Below are 21,006 nucleotides of genomic sequence, written 5' to 3'. Positions count from 1 at the left end.
AACAACGTTCTGAAGAGTCCCTCAAAATAGCAGCAAACATGAAGATCGTCGAAATATGGCAAGTTTACACAGCTATAAAAAATTATCTATTGTACCTATTATCTACTCAACTCAATTGCACTGAGAAACGGTGGCAGTCTTTTGTTTAGACACCAAAGTTCTCTATTTAGAAAAATGGTTATGACTTTCTTAGCGTATTGCAGGAATAATATCACAGCTGAACGGGAAATGAATCTTAATAGCCTTAGCAGAAAGGCAAGACAATATTACCTGATACAGCTGCAGAAGACGGAGAGACAAGGACAGATATCGACGTGGGCCTAATGGTTGACGGTGGTGACCAGTATTTGGTGACAACTGCTGATTGCAATGTCCTCAGGGAACTTGCTGGACTGATGGGACCTAAATTAGCACGCAAATAGATCACAAAAGAACATAGGTTATTCTTTAAATAAAATAATGTAAAGATCAGATTTAGGCAAGCCTAAAAGCGGAGTTCCATATTTATTTATGTTTTATGGAATTCGCAATATAAATGTTTTCATTCTGGTTAATAATCCGCTAAACTATTAAAAGTATGGTGGCCAATAGAGCAAGATGAATTTAAATTACTTAAGGTGAAACTGATGCACATAGTTTGGTTAAACTTAACAATATGTTAGCTTTGCTTTTTCGAAAGCCAACTTATAATCAGTCTATTGATGTGCAGTAGCAATAAGAACGTAATCTGAGTTCTCCACAGACTCTACTGAAAGTGATGAAGTGCTTAAAGCTTGCACCTAAATCAAGCGTAAATGGAAAAGGCGTAGAATATAAACATACGTCGTGACCGATTTTTTTGGTCCCTTTCTTCGTTACAAAAAAAAGGTTTACAAGAATATGTTAAATGAAAATGCATCCTTATGTATTTGATATTATGCGAGCCAGCGAAAGCAGGAAACTGTTATTGTGTTCCTTTGTCGATTTTTTTCTGTTTGTGTTTTTTAATTGATTTTCTCGACGTCCTTTACTCCCACTGCGGCCATTTAAGTGGTCGAATTCAGCAAATTGTTTACATTATTTCAGATAATCTATTTCTTTTTGTCAGACAGAACGAAAAGTTGATTATATTTAATTTCCAGTTCTTTGTTCTTTGGCGTAAAGGAAATGTCTCTTAGTTTTCTGTGGGTTAACAGGAACTGTTTACCGTTACGTTAGTCCATTGCTTTCTGAGTGTGTGTAGTATCTCAGTTATTTTATAAACTATATCAGACTCTTCTTCAGGTACAACAAATCCCTTTAAGAGAGTTCAGGAATAACGTTCGAGCGGATAACAGATGGAAATATTTCAAAATTACCGTAAAAGAAAACACAAAACATGGTTACCTGATACTGCAACAGAATACAAAGCAGCAGAGACAGGTGTCGGTGAAAGCCAACCTGGTGACGCTTTGCTGACAGCTGCTTTCTGCAATGTTCTTGAGGAACTTGTAAGGCAGACGGGGCCTGAATTAAAAAATAATAAAGAAAACAGTACACTTGTTTTGTTTTTTTTTCGCCCAGCTTGGGTTTTTTAGCCTGAATTTTAACTGTCCTGTCTGGTCGCTTATGATTGTACCTACAACCACAGACCAAATCAAAATCAAATCAAATCAAATTTATTTAAACGCATGAAGTTCTCGTTCAAACGTGTACGAGTGTCTTAAAGTAATAAATCTATTTAAAAAAAGAAAGAAAAATATATTTTTAAATCTAAAACATTAAAAATTATTATTATATTTACAATTAATATTTATAGAAGAAGAGATTTGTTAAACAATTTAACAATAAAACATTGCTTAACGCAGCTTATGTCGGGTACACCGCCCGACATTTACACCAACGCATCAACGAGCACAAATACTCTGCAATCGGGAAGTACCTGGAGGAACATGATCTATCAAAGGCTGATTTGGACGAAAAACAATTCTCTGTTTTGAAAAAATGCAGATCGAAGTTTGATTGCTTAATTTTCGAGATGTTGTTCATTAGGGAATTGAACCCTGAGCTAAATACTCAGAAAGACTCTATTCGCGCCAAACTTTTTACGTGACTGCGTGCGAATCACCCCATTACATCATCGTGACATTTTTTACTTTTTATATCGGTCCCTTAGGAATTTTCTTATACATTTATAGTCGCACCTAATTTTATTCATTTTCAGTTTGACTTGATAATGACGTTTAGCGAACGTCGAAACGTCGTCGCTTTTTTAAACTTTTTTAAAACTTTTCAAACCATGGTGGTTATAAAATGTTTTATAGTTAAATTGTTTAATTGATATTTAACCAATCAATCAATCAATCTGCACTATCAAAGCCGCTGTTTCGTGATACTAATCTTCCAATTTATTATTGGACGATTGAAGACAATCTTCGAATAATCATTACCTCAATCGTCCAGTAATAGAAAGGTTTAAAAATACATCTGATCACAGTTTTGAATTCAACTTAGTAAACGCTATTATTTCATAGGTACTGAGATTCACTCATGAAAATCGTAGGGAGTAAAAGTTTCGTGCTGATTCAGAGTTAGCCAATCAGAAACGCGAACGATGGAATTTCACTAGTAAAAGACATCGTTCGTCCAATCAACAACGCGAACGATTATAATCGATTTTAATCGATTTTAATCGTTCACTAGTGATGAATGAACGTGCAGGGTTGCACGGCAGCCGTTGCACAGCTGTTGCACGCGGGCTTTGAAAAATTGAAACAAAAGAAAGGTTTGCTTCTAACTTGTGTTCATATTGCAGAGTTCATTTCATTTCACGTCAAGAAAGCAATAATCGCTCTTTACGAAACTCAACAAGATGTAAACACTACTCGAGAAAACTTGGAAAGGCGAGCTCGAGGAAAGTCGAAGATAACTCCGTAGAACTCAATAACTTCTGTGAATTTAAAATCTCAAGGTAAAGAACGATAAAGATGGCAATGAATACTGGTAAGTAGGCTATGGCATTTTTTAACTGTATACATGTATTCATTGAAGGGAAAACGTTTTGCCAATTATATGATTACAATTTTTTTTTTTTTTTTTTTTTTTTTTTTGTTTTTTTTTTTTTTTTTTTTTTTTTTTTTTTCCTTCCTTTTACTTTCCCCGCCCCATCCGCCCGCGCCCCCACTAACTGCCCCTGGGTACGAGGAGGATAAAAAAACTGGTCAACAAATCTGTCGCGAGTCGCACACGTGCACTGCCAAGATGAAAATGACTTAAGCAGCGACTTGAACAGTTTAAAGTGATTTCTTCCATAGCAGTTTATAGAGACCTCTGAACTCTGCCATTGTTAGCAGACACTTGATTTAAGAACGTGGAGAAATTATAATTTTAACCTTCTAGTTTTTATGACAATTTAGAATTTAAAATGCTTTTGACCACTTTTCAGCTTTGAATCACTTTTCGCCTCAACGCCGTTCTGTGTACTTACGCTTGTTTGTAATCATGGCACGCAAAAATTTCAGTACTGACCAATAAAAAAACACATAACACCATGGAAAATGTTTTATACGATTTTTGTTCACTCGTTGAGGTGTATCAGAAAACACACTCGTTCGCTACGCTCACTCGTTCTTTTTCTGGTACTGTACTCAACTTGCCATGATAATTATATAATTATATACGTTTCTTGGCGTACTGTGGGGATGATAGCAGAGTGGGAAATAAAAAGAAATAGTTGAAAATAGCTCAAATGAAAGGTAAAACAAGATTACCTGATACATCAGTAGACGGCGAAGCAGAAGATGTCGGTGTGGGCCAAATGGCTAACGAAGGAGGCCAGTGTTTGGTGACAGTCGCTTGTTGTAATGTACTCAAGGAACTTGGTAGAACGGTGAGCCCTGCACAAGCACAAAAAAATTAAAACAACAATAATTGTTTTTATCTTTTTCACATAAAATTCTATAGCCAATCCAAGGTTTATAAATGCATCGATTAAAAAACGGTTTTGAGGATTTTTGCTTTAAACAACTCCTTTTTAAATGTTATTTGCCCCTATTTGAAAAAGGACTTCGATAAACACTTTTTAGATTTAAAAATTAGCAAATAGACAAGCAAGTTATTGTAAAAATTGTGTTTCTTCCATGTTAAACTGAACCATCCGGCTCAGCGCGACAAAAAAATTTCGCGAAACATGGCACACAGCAAATATTTTATGTATAGAAAACTGGCCCTCGGTCTTGAGTAGGTGCTCAAGACCGGAGGGTAGAGTTTTCCATTTACGGACCGACCTAGACCGGCAAATAACGTTTTTACGTTTTCCTACTTTATTTTTTTTTTGTACAGAAACGTAGAAAAGATTGGGTTTTGTATACGCAAGCATCCAATGTTAAGTCAAGCGACAGGTAAGCAAGAGAAGCAAAAATAAAGAAAACTTGTTTGCTACATAATTCCGGATAAAATATTTTCGCCAAAACGAACCGTAATCACTCAAAGGTAACACAGAAGAAAAAGAAAAGCAACTGAAGTAATAAATACAGCACGCCTGTGACATAGAGTGAAAGCATTAAAATCAGTCACAAAACTTTGCACTTTAACATCGATTTCTATTTTCAGATAAAGGCCTGGCAAAACCAGGAAACACGTTTCCTCGGGTAACATGTCCCTACTATAATAAATGGCATGCAACGCATGCAGAAGCGATGACGTTTCACTAGGGGGTCTTACATAATTTTGAGGAAACTTGACAAAAACTTAACGTAAATAAAAGTAGCTGACGCCTTGTGCGCGATAAAGACTGTTATCCAGCTACAGCTTGCATTTTCAAACCTAAAAAGCAATTTTGGTGATTGTATAAAAAGCATGGTTAGGATCTGATGCAATTCAAATAAATTAAATACAGCAGTCATGAATTCACAGGCCTAGGATGAAAAGTTAACAATACATTTTCTTTGTAGATTTGCTCGATTTAACAACAGTAATATTTTATTTTATTTTAATTTTTTTAATTCCCCTATGTTGAATCAACAAACAAAGATTGCGTTATATTGTAGGGTGACATATGATAAACGACACACGATACGCGGGAGCTAGCTTTTAAGCTGCGAGAAAGGTCAAACGGTCTCATGCTCACAGCGGCCCTGTATATTATGAGAATTGGAAATTTCTGTCTGCTACATCTAATAGATCTTTTTCGCTTGGGCGGTTTGTTTTCCCATTACAGACCACGTGAATTTTCCTTTTATCCACATAAAATTTATTCATTCAAATACACGCGACTATTTGAAAATTTGAAAGCAAGAATTCTCAAGAGTATCATCACATGGTCTGTAATAAGGCAACAAAACGCTCAAGCAAAAAAGGTCTATAGATCCCATTATATATAATCAGTCTCTTTCGTTTATACATTGCAGTGTCCCATTCTAACTGCAAGGGAGTATTGTAGTTATTATGCTTTTGTGTTCTACGCGGCGATTTCTTCAGTGTTAAGTTGAACTTGATTTCTGTTCGATGGCGCTAAACACACAACAGAATAAAGGAATAAAACATCCTGCCGGTCGTGCGATGGCATAAAGCGATGACGTCAACGATTAAGAGCACAGGTTTCCTACGGTCAAACATATGCCGGTAAGAGTCCTTAAATGGATTTCGCTCATACTCTTGCCATGGGTAGGTCTCAATATAAATAAATCAAATACTTTGTTTGGCTAAATATCGATTTGTTTTCGAGAAAATCGATAATTCTAAAATCCAGAAAATTACGCTTTCGGAGCTAAAATTTATGCCGAGTTTTTAGCTTCGCGTCGAAAAAACACTCTGGAAGAAAAAACTTTATTGTAAAATTGTCTTTTTTAAAATTTTTTTGGAATTAGCTTTTAGAGTGGCCCTACTCTAATATTGCTGATTCGGATATTTTTCTTTTTATTCTTTCGGGAGTTGTGCTCCGGGTATTGGGCTTCGTTTTTTTTTTTTTTTAAATTTTTTCATTTTTATAAAAAAAAAAGTTAAAAAATTTTATATATTTTTTATATTTGGTCCCCTGACGGCGAGGCGCTTTCTCTCCCCCACTCTGGCGGGGGGCCCTCCGTTTACGCCGGACCCAACAATTTGGTCATATTTTTTAACTTCACGGAAGACGGATCAACATAACATTTAATTTTGCTTTCACCTTTTTGCCTTGACCTAATCAAGAACTTGGACAAAGGCAAGAAAAAAAAACTATAAAACAACGAAAAAGAACCTTAGACCCGGGAGTTAAAAGCGCTTCTGCACTATTAGATTCACAAACGGTGGCTACCTGAAGTGAATTAATATGTTCAGCAAATTTTTCATTTAGAGCTTATATTAATATACAATATATGGTGCCTCAACCATACTATACCAAAACGCAGGTGCTATCTGGTCACGGCGGTGTCGATCTGCCGGAAGTACGCAAATGTGAAATACATTATTTGCACACCGCAGGGCCGAAAAACTCAAATAGCAGTTTTCGAAAAGAAGATTGCCGGCCGTATCACTCTGTTCTGGGTCGGTCCGATTTTCGGATAGGTTTTCTTGGCCGTTCTGGAACCGGTGCGGGACGGAACCAAAACTAGACCTGCTATTTTGCAGGTCATATGACCGTTCCGACCGTCCCTCCTGTGTAAACACATGGATCGGTGCCAAACGCTTCCGTGTAAACAGAGGCCGATCCGGTCCGGTCCAGTTCGGAACGGCTCCGGTCCGGTCCCGTGTAAACGTAGCCTAGCTGGTTAGAGTATAAAAATGACTGAAAAAACGGCAAGGACAGGACCAACACCAGGTGTCCGTCTTATAGAGATCTTCAATAAGGGAGAGTTGACTCTACAACTGTTTTGCCTTAGCCTAATCAAGAATTTGAACAAGGGTAAGAACTGGATAAAAATATGCAGCAAAGCGAAGCAACGCAACAGAAGAACTATCGACCCGGAAGTTAAAAGCGCTTCTGAACCATTTAACAACTCTCTCGAACGGTGGCTTACTGAAGTGAAACTTAATTACAAGTTCAGCCCAAAAAATTTTCATTGAGAGCTTATGTTAAAATAATAAAAATAATGCCTCAACCAATACACCAAAAAGCAGGGTGCTTTCTGGTCACGGTGGTTGTCGCATGTCCGGAAGTTACTCAAGTGTGAATTAATTATCTGCATACCGCAGGACAACTGGGCCGACAAATCTCAAATGGCGGTTTTCGAAACGAAGATTCGCCGGTCGTATCGATTTATCTACCACTGCTGCTAAGCTTTAAGTTGATTTAAAGCAAGTATTCGTATTCCTGTTTACACTATCAGTTAAGACTGGACTGTTTTCAAGAATGCATGGAAAAGAACTGTCACTTCAAGACGTGAAAATCAGTTACAAATGGCGCGTCAAGAAAATAGGATAACAGCTTCGCCGAGGGCTTAGGTTTTGTCGTAAATGAGGAAAGCAGGATTTACAATGTATCAGCGAACACCACGGTAAGCAAGTCTATGTTTTTATTTTACTCAGTTGAAGTTTACATGGGGAAAATTAACCTTTGCGTGGATTGTTTACATAATGTTGATAAGATCAACAATGTCACGGTCGGTTAAATTAACGAATTTTAAGCAACTTTGAGATCTGAAAGCATCGCACTAAATCATTTCCTAGGAAATCCTTTTAGTATCGAAAGAAAATCATTTATCTTCTATAATTTCGGCCATTTACCCTCTACTTAAATAAAGCGATAATTTGACTGAATTAATCAGTGTGTCGAATAAATTAATTATATTTTGTAAATAAAAGGACTTTAAGAGCAAATGTTCATATTATGTTATTCTTCGATATTAAATAGTATTTTTCTTCAGGTGCTTTATTTTTCGACGCGAAGTAAATCGGCATAAATTTGCTCCGAGCGTCAATTCTGGTTTTAGAATTTCGATTTTCAATCGATATTTACAAACAAATATACTTGATTTATTTCATATAAAGGCCTACCCATGGTAAGAGAATGAGCGAAATCCGTAACAGGGCTCTTGCCAAGAATTTTCATTTTTGTTTGAAATTTGTGCATATGTCCTCTTAAAAAGGGTCAATGTCATTTAGTTGAAAGATGGGACAGTGTTTTAGATGCTGTTTATCTGTAAAATGTGGCAAATAAACAAGGCAGTTTAACTCATAAATGGAGTCTGAAAACCGGTGCAGGTAACCGCAAAATGGCATGAAAATCATTCATTGCAAAATGCGAAAAAAGATAAACTACAACTCGATCTTGTTGATAGGCACCAAGTTTCACTTCTTTTTGTCCTTTCACATTTGCAATGGTTTGTGACGTAATATATCAAACACGAGAGACAGTGTTTCATCGGGATAATCCAAACACCGAGAAGAAAGTCAAAAAACGACGTGCAGCGGAGTATTTTTGAAGAAATTTGAGGTGTTTGGATAGCCGATGAAACACTGTCTCGAGAGTCTGATATATCTTCTCAATCGAAACTAAAACTACGGAGTAAACGGTGAAATATAATCGTAAATATCTATGCTAATTAACACCGGGTATCCAAACCTCCTTCCCGGTTATTATTCTTTGTTTTAACTTGATGAATTATCAATGAGTTTGAGAAGAGCTTTTTCGATTTTGGAAAGCACAACTTTCATGTGTCTTTTTGTTTCGCTGCAAAATGATTTGGTGTGGTGAACGGTTCGTACGTAGCGTGCGTTGCAGACGAACTAAATTCCGACGCAGGCTATCTGTACGCGGAGTCCAGATGGAAAAATTCGAACCACTGGAGCGCGCTGTGCAATACGCCAATCAAATTTCGGACCGCTAAAATGCTTGAGAAAAAAGTTTATTTGCAGTTTCTGTCGCTACGAATTAACAACCATTCAACACAGTTAAACGAAACCAATCCCGTCACCAAAAGGATTGCAATTTTCTTTTGTCCCATGCATTTCCAACGTCATTCGATGTCAACGTTTATTTAAAAGGACGGATTGTTGAGGGTCCTAATCCGAGAGATTCATTTCGAACAAACTCCAGCTAAACGACAAATAAATGGAAACTCTATGGCGATACTGTGGAATGCCGATTTCTCGAACTTCTTAGGAGAAACGAAAATAACAAAATAAAATAACATTAGTTCGAGAAATCGGAAACAAAAGTGCGGTGTTCCACTTGGTGGAGCAAAAAGAAGGTTAATGACTTTCTGTTCTTGATATCGTGAGACTCGAACTCACTATTATGTACAGTGTAACAGACAATTGTTTGACTTCAATTGTCTTCTGCGGATGTGCCAACAAAAGCAGTAAACAATGCATACAAAAATTCTAAAGAGCGTATCATATGTGCATCTAAAGTAGCTGCTTAGTGAAAAGGTTCCATTGTCTACCTGTCAAGAACGCTATTTTTTAGACGAGCGAGTTCCAACATAGTAGTCGACCTAATAGACCATCTCAAGGTTACCGACGCCATTTTGCCGGGGGTGCAAAACTAATGGGGCGAGGGCAAAAGTTACAGTAAATGTATGGGAAAAAATCGGGAGTTTGATGCTCGATAACTTGAGAAAAGATTGACATTCTGCAATGTCTATGAATTACGAAGTAAGGCTACCTAGCAAAAGATTTTGACGATTAAATTGAAGTGTTAAGTTCAGGATCACTGGGAAGCGAGAAATCGTATTTTTAGTTTTTCAAAGAAATGCTTCTAAATTTTCCTGCGAATGGCGGCCGATTTTACAGACAAATGTATGGAAAATCAAAATCTTAATTTGCGGCTTTCTTCGTGAGACTTAGTTTCTCAAGTTTGTTCGGCAAATTCTTTCAACTGGTATCTTTAGTTTGTAATTTATAGAAATTGCAGAATGTTGACCTTCAGTCAAATTATTGAGGAATTAGTGCGGAATTCTGAAGACCCCCTCTAATAATATTAACATTTCGAGTCACCTGATTTTATGTAAAAAAAATACTCGCTTCGTGTTAGTTTTCACGCGTTCATGTTGTAGTCGAGTCTACGAACAAGGAACTTTAAACTCTAGTGCGGAATAGATTCACTTTAGCCAATGGTTGTAACTTGAAACGGAATACATTCTTTACACAAGGAGTGGTAGAGTACTGTACTTTGTCAGAGTCAAATAAAGCACTCTTCCTGCACGGACAAATTATGCAGCGCAGGTTATTGGCCGAACAAAATTTATGTCATGCCAGATTTTTTTCACTTCTTAAAATTAAATTTTTGGCAAATACTGTTGATAAATCCGTGGAAAGCACTTTTCCTAAAATGTTTGCAGCGGAGGCTATTGATCAAACAGAATTTAGCCATGCTAGATTTTGTCATGTGATCTTATGTAAAATTACTCGCTTCACGTAAGTTTTCACGCGTTCAGGTTGTAGTCAGGTCTAGGAACAAAGAACTTAAAACTCTACTGCGAAAAAGACTCACTTTAACCATTGGTTGTAACTTGGAACGGAATAAATTCTTTATACAAGGAGTAATAGAGTACCGTACTTTGAACTCAATACAAACCTCTCTGCTTCGGTATGTTCATAAAATGTTGGTAAATTTCAGACTCGACTTTCTTATAAAAGTATAAACTTAAACTACAAATTGCTAGTAGAAAAGTCGACGCACCTATCCAGTACAGTTACCTAGGTCACACGCAATGAGCGTGCTAACATAATCATACAACAAGCACCGAAAGAGACAACGTAATTTTTGGTATTAAAAGGAAATAAAGAGGAGTAAATTTGAAAAGTCAGAAATAACCAGGTAGCTTTGCAAAATGTTACAGACAGCATGTGTTCTAGTGCGCTTGTATTTACGGCCAAGTCATATAAAGCACTCTTCCTAAACGGTAAATTTTGCAGCGGAAGTTATTGAGTGAACAGAATTTAGCCATAACAGATTTTATTCACTTCTTAGAATAAAATTTTCAAAAAGACTGTTGTTTAATCTCTGGAATCCACTTTTCCTACACGGAATATTTTGCAACGAGGGCTATTTACCAAACAGAATTCAGTGATATGTTAGCGGATTTTGTTCAATTCTAAGAATGAAATTTTCAAAAAGGACTGTTGATAAATCTGTGGAATGAACTTTTCCTATTAAAACGGACACAGTTTGCAACGAAGGCTATTGACTGAACAGTTTTATCCATGCTAGATTTTTTCACCGGCTAATAATAAAAATTTCCCATAGACTGGGATTAATCTCTGGAATGTAAAAGCCCCAGGTTTTTCGATGAGACAAAAACAAAAGGCTTTAGTGCTTACCTTGTACGCAGCAGCTGAGGATCGGGAGCAAAAACACCTTGAACCAGAGCATTTTTAGATATCAAGGTTCGTTTTCCTCCCAAGCATTAAGCAAGTCTGCAATTTAAATTGCGAAATCCAGACACGCAAGTCGAAGGTCAAACGCTACAATCCGATGGGATTGCTTTTGTCTGCTTAAATTTGACATTTTTTTACATTTCTGCATATTCGATTTGTGAGCACGTTTTAACACAATAAACATGCAAGCTGTAAGGTCAAGGAGATGCCACTCCAGAGCCTTTTCCCTGGATATCAACTGGTTTTTCTTTGAAAAAGAATCACTGCAACAGACAACTGAAAAAATAAAGCACTTAAGAAATGCACTTAAGGGTCACAGGTATTGTTTCCCTTGTCTGAGAGCTTTTGCTTTTTTCGATTCATGTTGTCACCTTAAGTAATGAAGTCAGACAGACAAATTGAAGCATGCTTTATGTGGGTAATTAACTGCCTAAGAAAAACTTTGGAAGCCGGAAGTGCTGGATAAAATCCATTTTTGAATTGGTTTTTCATAAGCTAGCGCGTGGACCAGCACGCTGTTACCATATCAGGTGGGGGGGGGGAGAATCTTCCTTTCTTACACGATTTAAAAGTGCGGCATAGCGGTGCGGGGCGCAGTAGCTATCGTTGCTAAAAGCACAGTGAATAGCTTGACAAAGTTCTTTGTTTAGTTCGCATGTTTCGTTTTAAACCGTACACAAAACACAAAAGCTGTTTACTTCTGTCAAAGCAACTAACCAATAGAAACGTTTATTAAACTGAAATTCTTATGTAGTGTAAATTTAATGTACAAGATTGCGTACGGTCGTAAAAATTCCAACATATTTCTATCTTCCTAACTTCTTTGAAGTTTGCTGGACGTCAAAACGACTGTCCCTTATAAGTATGCTAAACGCAGGGTTCGTGCACTTTTTCAGGCCAAGAACTCAAGGAGTTTTCAAGGACTTTCTTATTGGAGACGACAGTGTCGTCATGTTGCAACCGATACATTAGTTTTTAGCGTGGTCGGCAGACTGGCAGTCGGTCTTTCGCCTTTCCTTGAGGGCAATTATCGCGAAAAACCGACAAAAGAACAACAAGGAACACCCGGAAAATCGTTTTTGTATTCAGACGCCCGCTTGCACAAACGGGGAAACAAAACTAATTAAGCAATAGACCACACTTTCTAGGGCTTTACTGGCGTAATAAAGCCACGCGGGATGTTGGGAGAACACGAGAAAAGCTTGTAAATCGCGAGCCGCAGGCGAGTGATTTACAAGATTTTCGAGTGTTCTCCCAACATCCCAAGTGGCTTTATTACGCCAGAAAAGCCCTAGAAAGTGTGGTCTCTTGCTTTTATGAATTAACTATAGGAAACGTCTTCAAAGAAATAAGAATCTATTTTATTTTTTCGTGATCAAATGTCTTATTCTCAACAAGTTCATCGAATGACGCGGTAAACCAATCACAGCAGCTGAAAGAATAAATCACATTTTCAGCTCCACACACAAAATCAAATCGACGCGACAAAAACGTTTAAAAGTTCTTTTTAAGCTATGAAAGTCATAAGTAAAGGAAAGGAAAAAAACAAACTGTCACGGTATAAAATGTATTCAACGATTTTAAAGTTCTTTGATGTGGAAATCTAGCAAATTGTGGCCGGAGTCATTCACCGCGAAAGTAAAAGCAAGTAAGACTGCACGAAAACTTTGCAAGTTTACAAACTTCACAGACTGACAAAGGTATTGAGAATAAAGGTTAGTTCCACAAATTAATTAAACACTTCTTTAGAAATTTGTTCCGAATTTATTTATTTCGTATTCTTTTGTTTTCGCCGAATAACGGACTTGAAATAAAGCACTGAAAGCACGTAAAACTGAAGATATCATTTAAGCGCGTACAAGAACTCAGTGTGAGGTTCTGTCATCAAAATAATTCTAGTTCATCACGACAAATTCGATCAGTTTTATTTCCTTTTAAATAACATTACCGAGTTAATGGTGAATGTAACCATATCCATATTTTTCTAGTCCAGTGAAAGCGGACCTGTTTATTCTGTAACTTCTCACTCAGTCAGTGTTTGTCTCTGCGTTTTTTTTTTTTCTCCAGTGCCTTTGCTCAACTGTACATGTTGTGGGCGGAAAAATTTAATTTTGTGATCCACCCTCAGTAAATTTTCATAATGATCATTTACGATAATCATATATCCTCCGTTTTAACCATAAGATAGACCAAAAGAATACATTAAACTAAAGTTAATAATAATAATAATAATAATAATAATAATAATAATAACTTTATAATCGTGTCAAATCCGTAGTAGCTGAGGGGAAAAGTCCCCTCTACTAATTGTGGACACCTAACCTGCCTAACTAAAAGACGTAATTAATATATATAAAATAGAAAATATTTATATACATTTAAAAAACCTAAGTACAAATATATTAAAATTCTGTTTCTTTAACTATATTAAAATATAAAAATTAAAATTATGTTAAAAGTAACAAGTAGATTTGTTGCTGGAAAAGTAGCAACAAATGGGGATGCCGTAAAGATTTTTTTATGCTTAACGATAAAAAAGGAGACTACATTGGTCGGAAGAGTTCCGTTATAGTTTTTTTTATGGTAAGGGCAACAGTGGATATAGTCACTGATATAGTGTAGGATAAGATTTTTTAAAACTGAGAACATTGAAGGACCGTAAACATGAACGACATCTCAATAAATTAATTCAAGGTGCCTTTACAACACACCAAAGAGGAGTACCACGGTGCAGAACCTGATAAGGCTCCCTCTTATTGTCCCTCGGGTAAAGTGCATGTCTCAATCTCAGCACTTCTCACTGCCAGCGAAAAAACACAAGATCGACAAAAGACTAAAACTCTTATATTTATATATGGCGACCGGTGAGCGAGTGGCAACCTCCTCCAATAGAAAACGATTTTTTTTTTCTCGGGAAGCATTTTGTAAGTTTGAAATATTGGATATTATAATTCAAACTATTCCGCAGAAATTTTTTCCTCTGATGTTTCCGAGAATCAATCTAAAAGAAAAAACTGTGCATTATAAAAATTACTTTTAAAATAATACTCGTGAGAAACGTCGCGTTGCTGTTTTTGGTTTTTTTTTTTTTTTGTTTTGTTGCCTTCTAAAAAGACTGGTTCTTATTAAAATAAATTTCAAAACATCACAAAAGACACAAAAGTGGCGAGAAAGGTCTTAATTCAGGAGTACTTTTTACTACAGTTTACTTTTGTCAAACAAACACTCTTCTGTTAATAAAACTTTGTTTAAACTTTAAGACACATGCAGTACTGTATTGATTTAATGTTATTGGGAAAAGTCAGCCGTATGTAACTGATTTAGCTGATTTAATTAGCAACGCACTGAAAGTGTAGACATTTGACGGAACGGCAAGGAATTTTAGCTTTCACGAAGGAAAATACCAAAATAAATCGCTTTTGCTTATTATATTGGCATAGTCAACGTATTTCCGCCAGTCGTTCTAAACGATACGAGGAATAAGAGTCCAATTGTAACTGAATAATTTAGATGTTAGCTAGTAGTTCGGGCGGTTTATTCCAAGCAAAGCAACTTTTAAGCGCTTTTGTTTACACGCAGCTGAACACAAAAATAGAAACAATCCATCAATCACTTTGCAAAACCAGTTATCCTCGAGTTCATGTATTTAACTAATTTCCTTGTCTTCCGCATCAAAACCTGCTTTCCTCAATTCCTCACAAATTAAACCCAACCTTGCCGAACCCCTGATCTATACCTTTAGGATCTTTACCTTTAGAAGTCTCCCAGTAAGGCCTTTTTCTCCCTTTGGTAAAATAATGTTAAACTAGAAATAAGATCAACCTGAAGATTTTTAAATTTAATTTTTTTTTTAATCTTAATTTTTTTCTTTTTACCTTTAATCTTAAGTTATAAAATAACTCAGATACTACGCGCGCTCTGATTGGTAAAAAACCTATGTACTATTGTACCGGTAAAGTCCCGCTTTTGTCCCGACATGGCCGCACTACGCTCGATTACGCATAAGGACAAACACTCTCTTCGATACCTAGGGCCCAAACTTTGGAATGCTCTCACACCTAGACTAAGAAATTTACCCTCTTTGAAGAAATTTAAATGCGTTATGCGTGGTCGGGACCTCACTGCGCTGGCTGCTAATATCAGTGACTGTCGGGGATGCAAACTATGCCAAGAATGACTGGCAGCCAACATCACATGACATAATTTTTGGGATGCCTAAGGGCATCCTAGTTGTTTTCAGGGTGCGTGTGAATTTCCCTTGGGAATGAGGATAATTGGATTAACAACCGAAATAACCAATAACAGCATCATATATTGGTCCCTTGGGTGTTGAGTAAACCGGGTTCAATAACTTTCCTATTTTTAGGGGGGGGGGGTTGTTACAAAATAAAAATATGGCAAAAAATAGGGCGATTTAGGTCACGTGGACAAAAAGTTTGCCAATTTCCTGCCAAATTGAAGAAATTGAAGGCTTTCTTTGTAGCAAGTGCTGTGTCACGATGGAAATGGAAGGTGGGTTTTATAACAGTTTGTGCTTTCGGGGGAAAGGGAGGGGGAAAAAGAATTGTTTTTGACCAGACGACCTGCAAACTTTGAAGTTTCCCCGGTCTCAAAGGTGAGTCCGCTGATATGATTTTTGTGATCGTGCAGAGCAATGGCGATCCGCTAGAACAAAAACAAAAACCAAAATTTCCGACCTGGACAGACAAGACTCAATATTTGAAGGAATTCATCTGTTATACTAGAAGAATAACGAAGTAAATAAATAGATAATAAATTAATACAGCTCGAACATTACTCCTTTTCAATCTAAAATTGTTAGAAAAAGAAAAGCACTTCATAAAATAAATGGCTGTAACAGAAAGCCATATATTATTAATTGATTATTACTTATATTTATTACAAAGGATCCCAAAAACGAACCGGTTAAGATTTTGTGACAGGTGTTAGTAATCAGCGCAACGATACGTAACGGGTTTCAATTTCAGTGTCTAAATCCTCTCGTACTGATAGGGATAATAGACAATCTCCCCATGATGCACTTTCTTAAACGATCCTGTTGGAACTAGGCTCGATTTCCAGCCGTTCTGGGAGTCCGGTGCGACATCCTCCTCCCAACGAACCGCTGGATCACTGGTGCGTATCGTTTGTCCGTGACGTCACATCCGCTTTTTATGCAAATTACGATGTCATATTTGACTCGAGCATATTTGACTCGAGCGTCCCGGGAAAAAATGGCGCTTCCTAGTATGCCGAAAAAAGTGTTAAATCCGTTTCCCCCGAACAAAAATGTGCTTTATGTGGAAATTTGTTGGGAGATCCAAGAAAAAGGGTAAAGCGCAGAACCAATCAAAACCGAGAATTTTGTTATAGATACCATTAAGCAAAAAAATTACACCATGAGAGCTCAGCCAAATGTTTGTTATCAGCCCCTTGTGAAAATTACATCGTTGAAGACCGCAATTTACTGAAAAACGCCCCCAAGTAAAACAAAAATATACGATTCAAGAAGTAAGCCACTCGTAGCCACTGGCCAAACGATTTGCGCCATTTCGTCTGCTGCGCACCTCGTGGTTCGGTGATGAAGCTTCTCGGTAACTTCATTGCCTTTACATTGCGCTTTGTGCGGTTTGCAGCGAGCTCTAAAAAAGAAAACCTTAACTTAAGCCTCATTTAGAACCCATTTAGTCGAAGAAATTGATTCGATAAAGCTCAAGTTTAGCTTACGTATGCACTGCGCTGCAACCTGTCTGTTCGAGAGGTCACTTCCACGTCAGCTGTGTGCTTTCGACAAATACCCACCAAAAGCATGTACTTCGTTTGCAAAAAAAAAAGCTAGTACTTAAAAGCAAACGATAGTGATTCATGCACCAGTAAATACACAAAACAAATGATCACAAACTCACTTTCCCGCTATCAGACCAGTGAACATTTTCTTTTAGGATCACTTTCTTGGGGAGCTTGGAAACCAAGCTTGATTTGGTAGCCGAGCCTTCTCCTCACGATATGAGCTCGTTTACAGACAACAGCAAATTTTCACAAAATATCCACTGAAACGTGTTGAGAGTATCAGATGTCTGTTTAGAAATGTCAAGCGATTCCAAAAAATATTTTGGTTTTCTAGTTGACGAAATATCCGAACTTCAGTGGTTACGCGGTCATGCCTTGACGTCACATGTCGATCTTTTGGGCTGCCAAATCCAGGTTTTCGGATAAAATGCTGATTGGCTCCAAAATTCAACCAAAAAACAATGAAAAAACAAGGTATTTTACCACTCAAACACCCCCCCCCCCCTTCATCCAGGTTACAAAGGGCATTAAGATCTCTTCATATCAGATAAACCAAGATCGCCGACAAATAAAAACCGACAGTGTGTATTACACTTCATTCCCCCAGTCAAACAATGAGTCAAAGGAAGATTAAAATATTAATATTCAAAATTTTCAGCAACCTATTCCGTTTAATTTTGCAGACAAGCAGCCTTAGTAATTTTATTAGGGGGGACATAGTTAATTTTTTATAAGCATTGATCAATAAAGCTAGTAAACGTTTGTGGCTATACTTTCCCAGAAACGTATAGATGACACAGCTTATTCGTACATAAATAAAAAAAAAATACAAATAAATGTGAATAAATAGCGTCTAAATAAAGTAAGTCCAGTACTTGAAATTCCCCTTCCTGGCCCGGTATAGGGGGCTCGATCCTGGGGTCAACCCCTATACAGGGTGCGCAAGGGAGAGTTCATGGACTGATTATACTGCAAGCAGTCGTTTTTTTTCTCTAACGTCGTTGGAAAAAGCGCTTATCGAAAGCACGAAGCGCCGAACGTCTCGCGAGCGTCGCACGGCCGCAGGGCGTCTAAAGTAAAGTTTTCTACTACATTAGCCCAAAAAGGGTAAACCATGAGTTCCAGGACTCCTAGCCATTAACCACACCAAGAACCATTAGCGTTTATGGGTTTTCTTAGCCTGTTCCACGCGTTCGGTTAGTCGGGATGCAGCGCGAAAAACGTAATACTTTGTCATTAGGTGCTGTCGAAATACACTAGAATAACCAGAAAATGCAAAGCTCAAACATGAGGTGTATATCCCCACACCGCCCTAGCAATTATTATAGTTTAAAAATAGACGAGTAACTAGGGTAAGACATTTGTAAAAAATTGAATTAGGATCACTGGTTAAAAATTTTTGATTAAAAACAAGCTTTCGACTACCAGTCTGTAGTCTTTAACATTACTCGTTAAAGACTACAGACTGGTAGTCAAAAGCTTGTTTTTAATCAAAAAATTTTAACCAGAGATCGCATTTCAATTTTTTTACACATTATAGTATTGTTTTATAATGTAGCGAATGTAGTGTATGTAACTGCTTTGTTATGTGGCGTGCTGGCATATAGTAATAAAGAGCTGGGAAAAAACCATCTCTACATATCGCATGGGATACATCAATAACTATCCTTTACTTAAATTTATCCTGAATCCATTTTTGTACGTACTGTTGGAAAATCAGGGAAGTGAAACAACAATACACTACTAATTAGCAGTGAATAGCATAATCACACAGTTTTGCTAGCTCAAGAAAGTGATGTGCAAGCTAACATGTACAGAAGTTTATTTTGATCGAGTAAAAGGCTGGTTTTCGTCGCTGGTGGCGATCGTGCATCGATAGAATTAAAATTTGTGATTTTGTTCCAAGACCATGAGATATCTTTTACTAAGTAATTACGCATTTTCATTAAAAACGAAACTAAACGGGTCATGTGTCGAATGCAATTAGCTTCCTCAAATTACTTGTCAAAAACGCACCGGATAGATCGATGTTGTTTTCAATTTTCCTTCTGAATGATCGATTGCACACGGCAGCTGTTGTGAGCTGTTTAATGTATATATTTTCATAACCCTTAGCGACTGTTCCCTATTCGGTACAAGACTCAGATAACCTCTGTCTATCAAAAACTTAAAAAAAGGTTTCGTATTCAATTATTAAAAAGGAAAAAGGAATCAAGTACTACAGAAAGGTGAGTGCATTTAATAACCAGAAAAAAAGCTGTAAAAATACAGCCAATTTTTATTTATACAGTTAAATGTTCAGAGGAAAGATTTAACGATTAACAGACGCATAGGAAAGTGAATGAATAGGCGACAAGCTAAAAATGCATTGTCTGATTATTAGAGGGGTTTTCTTTTCTTTCTAATCGCGATATTAGGATAAAATTATAGCAAAAGTAACTGAGTTTGGCTAACTTTCCTCAGGATGTTCAAAACTCCGGCAAGTAATGAGTGAGAAATGTGAGATGCTAGTTATGACTTCAGCGTTCCCTTCCTTATCGGAGCAAACGGGAAATTATTTCGATTACTACACGCTCTAAACAAAAAAATCTCGTTTATTCTTGCGTGCTTGCAAAACCATCCTCGAAAGAGCGACCAAAAGATGTACGTTTGATTACCGATTATTTTCGTATTAAAAGAATGCTTTCTATTTTCACCAGGAAAGTAAATCAGCGCTGTTCGATCCACAGGGTGAACCGATAGAGGAGTGTTGGGGATGTCTTCGTAACCGACCCTGGTATTAAACTAAAAGGACTATAAAAGCACGCCATAGGCACAATAACGTGCACCTTACATAGCCAGCTATAGAACAATCATTATCAAGTGTAACATGGTAAATTTAACTGATGATGGAAACTTCACGACAACTCAAGAGTTATTTCGCATCCCGGCTATTTATGATCCATATATTATAAATATCACTATTTCAGCATTTAATATCCCTCTCTCCGTTACTGCATTTCTGGGGAATGTTCTGTTAATTGTTGCTTTTAAAAAGGTGTCATCCCTTCATCCGCCATCGAAACTTCTGCTTGGATGTCTTGCAAGCACCGATCTCTGTGTAGGCCTTATCACACAGCCTCTTTACGTTTACTTTTTATTTTCGTCAGAACATTCCCAACATGGTTACTATTCACTCATTCTTGCCAATACGACAAGTACAATTTTTTGTGGAGTATCCTTGTTAACACTGACTGCAATAAGTGTGGACAGACTTCTCGCCCTGTTGTTGAGGCTAAGATACAGACAAGTGGTAACTTTGAGAAGGGTATGGATCGTCATTGTTACATCGTGGGTTTTAAGTACTTTTGTTGCACTCTCAATCGTTTACAGTTCTCGTATTAAAAATCTCCTCGTCTTCACAATAACGACGCTGTGCTTAATAACCTCGACATTTTGTTGTACAAAAATATACCTTACATTACGACAACATCAAGCTCAAGTACAAGACCATGTTTACCAAGGACAGCAGAACGGAGGAGGAATTCCACTAAATATAGCACGATACAGAAAGACAGTTTCTAGTTCATTGTGGGTGCAGATAACATTAGTGGCTTGTTACCTTCCATATGGTATAGTGGTGTCCATATTCTTTACTACTGGATCAATAACACAATCTCTACATATCGCCTGGGATACAACAGTAACTATCCTCTACTTAAACTCTACACTGAATCCATTTCTTTACTGTTGGAAAATCAGGGAAGTGAAACAAGCAGTAAAGACCACAATCACACAGTTTTGTTAGTTCAGAAAAAGGGATGTGCAAGCTAACAGAAGTTTATTTTGATCGGGTAAGAGGCTGGTTTTCTTCGCTTGGGGCGATTGTGGATCAATATGAGGATAAAATTGAAATTTGTCGTCTCCCTTTATGTCCATTATATTCCTTTAAAGGACCCCAGTCAGCCTCCGCCATTTTGG

General features: G+C 37.2%; 2 protein-coding genes across 2 annotated transcripts; one reads left to right on the top strand and one right to left on the bottom strand.

Annotated features, from left to right (window-relative positions):
* Nucleotides 1-145: 145 nt before the first annotated feature.
* LOC144636991 (uncharacterized) lies at nucleotides 146-11,335 on the bottom strand. Its single transcript, XM_078496173.1, has 5 exons — nucleotides 11,200-11,335; nucleotides 3,729-3,854; nucleotides 1,366-1,485; nucleotides 271-402; nucleotides 146-162 (listed from the first exon to the last, which is right to left on the bottom strand). The coding sequence occupies exons 1-5, from the start codon at nucleotides 11,249-11,251 to the stop codon at nucleotides 146-148; spliced, it is 447 nt and encodes a 148-aa protein (XP_078352299.1). The 5' UTR covers nucleotides 11,252-11,335.
* Nucleotides 11,336-19,160: 7,825 nt separating this feature from the next.
* LOC144636131 (adenosine receptor A3-like) lies at nucleotides 19,161-21,006 on the top strand. Its single transcript, XM_078495263.1, has 2 exons — nucleotides 19,161-19,274; nucleotides 19,746-21,006. The coding sequence occupies exon 2, from the start codon at nucleotides 19,916-19,918 to the stop codon at nucleotides 20,831-20,833; it is 918 nt and encodes a 305-aa protein (XP_078351389.1). The 5' UTR covers nucleotides 19,161-19,274; nucleotides 19,746-19,915; the 3' UTR covers nucleotides 20,834-21,006.

The sequence above is a fragment of the Oculina patagonica genome, chromosome 13 (assembly GCF_052425735.1).
Source record: "Oculina patagonica isolate OP01 chromosome 13, crgOcupat, whole genome shotgun sequence".
NCBI classification, from domain to species: domain Eukaryota; kingdom Metazoa; phylum Cnidaria; class Anthozoa; order Scleractinia; family Oculinidae; genus Oculina; species Oculina patagonica.
The sequence above is the reverse complement of the archived record's forward strand: the minus strand, read 5'-3'. Positions and strand labels throughout refer to the sequence as shown.

Coding starts and splice junctions, on each gene's coding strand:
- LOC144636991 (XM_078496173.1), bottom strand. CDS start 11,251: ATGCTCTGGTTCAAGGTGTTTTTGCTCCCGATCCTCAGCTGCTGCGTA. Junction 3,855..11,199: donor CCTCAGCTGCTGCGTACAAG/GTAAGCACTAAA, acceptor GTGCTTGTGCAG/GGCTCACCGTTCTACCAAGT. Junction 1,486..3,728: donor GCCGTCTACTGATGTATCAG/GTAATCTTGTTT, acceptor TTTTTAATTCAG/GCCCCGTCTGCCTTACAAGT.
- LOC144636131 (XM_078495263.1), top strand. CDS start 19,916: ATGGTAAATTTAACTGATGATGGAAACTTCACGACAACTCAAGAGTTA.